General features: G+C 43.1%; 2 protein-coding genes across 2 annotated transcripts; one reads left to right on the top strand and one right to left on the bottom strand.

The window, feature by feature from the left end:
• The first annotated feature begins 253 nt into the window (after window positions 1-253).
• LOC128218553 (uncharacterized) lies at window positions 254-3,123 on the top strand. The gene is made up of 3 exons (XM_052926245.1): window positions 254-1,069; window positions 1,327-1,660; window positions 2,109-3,123. Exons 1-3 carry the CDS (start codon window positions 672-674, stop codon window positions 2,877-2,879), a joined length of 1,503 nt encoding a protein of 500 aa, XP_052782205.1. The 5' UTR covers window positions 254-671; the 3' UTR covers window positions 2,880-3,123.
• A 597-nt stretch (window positions 3,124-3,720) lies between these two features.
• LOC128215869 (putative nuclease HARBI1) lies at window positions 3,721-5,022 on the bottom strand. The gene has a single exon (XM_052922478.1). It carries the CDS (start codon window positions 5,020-5,022, stop codon window positions 3,721-3,723), a length of 1,302 nt encoding a protein of 433 aa, XP_052778438.1.
• Between the last annotated feature and the right edge of the window lie 773 nt (window positions 5,023-5,795).

Genomic DNA, 5,795 nt, shown 5'->3' with positions numbered 1-5,795 from the left:
ATGTTCATACGGAACAACAAAATCTAACACCCCAGTTACACACAGCCATCGGTGATTGATCGGGTTTTTTTTAGAAGTGAACCGATGACAACGTATTTAACATTGATATCACCTATTGGTCACCTGTTTTCCACCTATCAACTGCTATTGGGAAAAGATAAGTTATATCGGTGAAAAATAACCGATTGGGATTTTTAAACATGTTTAAAATTCTCGATCGGTGAAATTAGTTTACAAATTACCGATTGACAACCTGTCTACAACCGATATCACCGATGAGCCACCGATAGGCAACCGATCAACTAATACTTACCACCGATAGAATAAAGATGAAAATCAAAATGCGGGATTTCGTCGGTTTTGATCGGTGGTTAATAGGGATTCAATCTGTGATCGATCGATTGCCGCCATCGTGTCATCGGTGGGTTTAATTTGTAAATGGCCAATCGGTATTTATACGTACTCATCGGCTGTTGATCGGTTGCCAGACGCTTTTGATCGGTGACCAGTCAGATTTTGTGAGTGACTAATCGGTGGCTAGTCGGAGACAGAACGGCGTTCGATTGGTGATGTCGGGTGTTGCTCGGTATTATATAGGCCGTCGCCAGTAGTTTTGCTCCAGTTTCTGCAGTAGTTTAATCCGCGCCACATTGGACTTAACTTCTCTGACAATGCCTGCAAAAAAGAAATTTAAGAAATCCGACAAATGCAAGACCCCCATGACTGCCTCTGATGAGGTCCCACAGATCACAAAAAGATCCATCGTCAGGGGAAGTGCTTGTTGCCACGGTGCCAGTGGTACAGTTGGTGCTAAAGACGGAAGCGGTAGTGGCGGATCCAAGCAGCAGCATTCCCCAGAGAACTGCTCAGTGGATGTCCTTGAACCTCGTAACGTCTCTCCTATGATGAGTGGGAATGATTCTACAGTAGTCGGCAAAGAATCCTGTGATTCTGTTCATGACGATGCCTCTGATGTTCATGACAGTACGGATGGTGGAGAGACACAGGAAGACGTCACTCAGAACACCAAACCCAAGTCAAAGACCAAGAAGCCCAGAAATCGCATAGTGTTAGTAGCATTACATGCACTTCAGCAATATCTAATTAATTTAAAAATATAAAACTGATTCATTGTAATTAATTTTAAATAAATTTTAAAAAAATATGTCAACTCCTACCATTTTTTCATTCATGTTAAGCTCGTGATTTGCTTAATCATTCCATTTAAAAAATTATGTCGAGCCCGTGTTGAGATATGACGGAAAATGCATGTGTTCTCATCCTATGTAATTATTTTCAAATGCTTTGTTTGTTGTGTACTTTCAGTATCATCTCCGAGGAAGATCAGGACAAGATTCGTGAGTTCTTGTTAGCCAATGACTTCCTGTACGACAAACACAGAGACCAATGGAGGGATACACAATCCAGGGAGAGGAAGTGGGAGGAGCTGAGCGAACTTATAGGCCGTGATGCCAAGGATATCAAACAGTGGTATCAGTCCACAAGGTCCAAGCTGAGTGAAATCAAGAACAAGAAGGTCACTCCATCTGGGAGTGGTTTTGAAGTAGAAGGAGTCACTGACAAGGCCAGGAGACTGTGGGAACGTTTCCAGTTTCTGCTTCCGCACATAGGTGCAGTGAAATCCCGAACTGTTTGCAGCGTAAGTGAAACAATTTGTTTTCAGTAAAAGTTATTAAATATAAAATATAAACATTATTTTAACGTGTACATTTTGTTTTATTTCACATTTGTTTTCAGTTTCCAACATTGTTTTTAAACGTTTGCTCTTTTGTTTTGTTTGTGTTGGGTTTTACGTAACTTCGACAGTATTTCAGTCATTGCGCGACGCTCGGCTAATAACAAGTGGAGGAAGACTCCAGAATCTCGTCTGAGTTGCACAGACAAACAACTTGGTGAAAACACTGACCTACCGCAAGTCAGCCGGAAGGCTTTCTCACATAAAGATGTTCACCCCTTGCGAGGCTCAAACCCACATGGGTGAGAGACCAAGGGATTGAGAGTCGGATACCATACCACTGGGCGCCACACCGGTCCCCTGTTTTTAAATGTACATAACACTAAAAAGTATTGTCTTTAATGTTTTACAGATTAAGCAGAAAAGAGCAGCCAGACTTCACGTCCAACTTCCTGACCTTGATGACGAGGGCCAGACTAACCGAGTTGTCCCCACACAAGAAGCCGAAGAGGACGTCTCTGCAGCTGATGCTTCGTTAGAGCGACCAAATAGTACTCCTCCTATCTCTGCGTCTTCAGACCCTGCCACATGCACGCGACCTCCACTTGTGCGTGACCCCAAGAGAGCCAAGGTAGTCGATACAGCGCCTGATGAGGGTATCCAGGCTCTTGTCCGTTGTAGTCAGCAGCTAATGGTGGTAGGAGACAATTTGGCAAGGTACCTCCGACCAGAGAGTACCGCCCAGGAGCGTCAGAGGCAAAACTTTGCCGACATGAGTGCGAACATTCTTAGACAGCTGCCTGAGGACCTGTATATGGAGGCATCAAACCGCATTTGGACTGTTCTGCAAGATGTCCAGCGAAATGCCCATGCACGCAGTGACACTCAAGCTCCGCCCCAACCTCAAGCTCCAGTTACAGGCAGACCCATGTCATACCAGCAACCACAGTGGCAGCCTGATCCCTCACAGTGGACCAGCAACCCACCTCAAGCCAGCGTGTGGGGTTCTATGGGGTGCGATTATATTCGCCAAACACACCCAGGTTACCTCCAGGGACAATCACAGTCACAGGAACAGTCAGCTCCCCGACAAACCTTGCCTGAGGACATTTTCACAGCTAGCATGGTGACAGCTGGTATCCCTGTCTCCTCACAGCCTGAGGAGGGCTCGGAAGACCTTTAGACGAATGACAACATGAGGACAGGAAGTCCACAAGAAGTGCAGTTTTGTTTGTTGTACTTTTTATGTTTGAACGACTGTTTGTGTAATTGGTGGTGTAACTGCATTTATGGAAAACTGTTTAATTTGCTTTTCACGTAACAATATATTTGTTTCAATTAAACTGAGGTACAGAGAGTATATTTTTATCTGTTTATTTGGCCCCTGGTTTTTATAATAGTTCCCCAATTAATCACAAATTAATAACACAATTGTAAAATTTAGGTATTTGTATTCACCACTATTGGTTGTCTGTGTTGATCGAGAATGTTTTTTATAACCTCATAACAAAATTAATGCACGCGCGATGACGTCAACGTTGTTCTGCTGGAAAAACGTGACTTGCAAATAACGTTGTAACATACCATATTGTTTTATTATTCACTATAATTAATGCTAAATTATAAAAAATGGAGGGATTTTTTTTAAGTTTTCATCGAGGTATGAAAAACACCCTAATCACATATTCTAAGAAGCCGCTTTGCGGTTTCATAGTATGTGATCAGTTTTTTTTTCATACCTCTATGAAAACGTAAAGTTTTTATCTTCATTCCTTAATTAAATAAGTGTAGATCAGGTTAAATGATATAACAATCTATGAACAACGTAAATGGCAAATTGTGTTTTTATTATTAAAATCAAGTAGCACAAAACAGTTTCAGCTGTTAACTTGCAAACAAAACAGTTTCAGCTGTTAACTTACAAACAAAACAGTACAATATGATAAAAGATCTCTACAATCAAATGTCATTTCAGGTATGAATATTGTTTCTGTCCTGTCATCTCACTATAAACTATCTTGTGGCTAGTTTATCATTCTGTCTTGCCAAGGCACAGACCCGGCTGCACTATTAAAGTACTTGGATAAGTACTCCCTCTGCTGTTTGGCGTCGGTTGCGTCACGATTATGGCCCCTTACTTGCTGGATTGCAGTCAGCATCTCATTCGTTCTCCAGGCTCCAGGAACAAGGTTATGCTGGTCATCCTCTTGGTCCAGTTGAGCTTGTTGTAGGCCGGGATACCTAATCCTCATTAGATTGTGCAAGCACACACACGATTCAACTATGGTTGCAGCAATTTCCGGTGTTTGCTGCATAGTTGTGAGAAGCACTCTGAATCTGGCCGTCAGGATGCCAAATGCATTTTCGACCACTCTTCTTCCTCTAGATAGCCGGTAATTGGTTATGAGCTTCTCCCTTTCCAGGCCGCGTCTTCCAAAGGGCTTCATCAAATAGGTCCTTAACCCAAAAGCATCGTCACCAAGAATGAAGTAAGGCATATCACGGTCATCATTTGGAAGAGGTTCTGGAGGTGGTAAGCCAATGGTTCCATCTTCTAGCATCTCACTGAGCTCTGAATTGTTATATATCTGGGCATCTGACATGTGCCCATGACCTCCGACGTCTATCCACAGAAACCTGTAGTTGGCATCAACAAGAGCCATGAGCACAATTGAGAAAAATCCTTTATAGTTGTAGTATTCAGAGCCGGATCTGCGGGGCTTCCTCAGAGCAATGTGTTTGCCATCAAGAGCTCCACATGCATGAGGGACATTCCACCTCCTTTCAAACTCTTCAGCTATTGGCCTCCATTCTTCAGGTGTATTGGGGATAGGGATGACATCTTCGCTATATGATTGTACTATGGCCTCGCAGACTTCTGGGATAAAGAGGGAAATTGTTGAACTAGCCACCCTAAAATCATAAGAGAGGGAAGGGTAGGAATCCCCTGCTGCTAGGTGCCGTAGTGTTACCGCCAGCTTCAATCCGGGATCTAGGGCTTTTCTCCAGTGGGTGTCCGACTTCTGAAGTCTGGGCGCGAGGCGTTGCAGAAGCTCGTCGAACATTTCCGGTGTCATCCTCATATAGTTCTTGAAGGAGTTGGTGTCCCCTTCCCGCAACTCTGCAATAATGGTGCTATACTGTCCAAATTGAAGCCTTCTCTCCTGGGTTAACCAGGGCCTGGTCCACCATCTCCTTTGTCTTCTTCGGCGGCGTCTATGAACAGCTATGGGCTGCTGAACGAGTTGAATAGCATATCTGACATTGAGAATTGCCTGCTGCTGCAATATGACACCGAATTGCTGGATGGCTCTGCCATTCTCCATGATGTTATTCGGTCAAGTACTCAACTGCAAATAAATCATCGGTTCTCATCACTTAAACATGTTGTTTTAATAAAAGAACCGACAGCAACCTATATCAAGAGATATGCAAGCTATTAATTACCGATATCGCCGATCGGACAAAGATGACCACATGTGAATCACCGGCTATATCAGATGGAAAGTGTTTAACCACTGATGACTAGCTATCAAACACCGATTATTCAGCGGTACGCCCGATTTAGCTCCGATTAGCTCCGATTTACAAACGATAAAAACCGATAGTATTTTAGCATTTTTGTCGATGAAAACATCCTTATCACCGATCCAACCCCGTTTGAGTAACTTTTGGCCACCTACCAGCAACACATGAAATGTTTTTTTAATCGATTGAACAGTTGTCCATCGCCGATAGCCAGTTACACAGAAAACCAGAACTAAAATCACGCATGACAACCGATCAAAACAGCGAGTAAAATGACCGATTGGGGACCGACCTTCTGTGTAACTGGGCCATAAACAAGAGCTGTCACAGTATGTGACGAATGCCCCCGAATGTGACATTGACCTATGAACAAGGTCAGTACATGAAAAGTTAAAGATCAAAGAAATACATATGGCAAGTTATTTTAAATTGCCTCTGAACATAAAAAATACCACCCATACTTGACAACCTACATTCTTATGTCCTTATATTCAGCATTCCATTGTGAATAAACACTAAGTGTATCTTTCACCTTAGAGGTAGGGACATGGGTGTTGCACGTGACATGTCG

The sequence above is a fragment of the Mya arenaria genome, chromosome 14, assembly GCF_026914265.1.
Source record: "Mya arenaria isolate MELC-2E11 chromosome 14, ASM2691426v1".
In the NCBI taxonomy this organism is placed as follows: domain Eukaryota; kingdom Metazoa; phylum Mollusca; class Bivalvia; order Myida; family Myidae; genus Mya; species Mya arenaria.
This window is presented reverse-complemented; position numbering and strand designations above follow the sequence as displayed.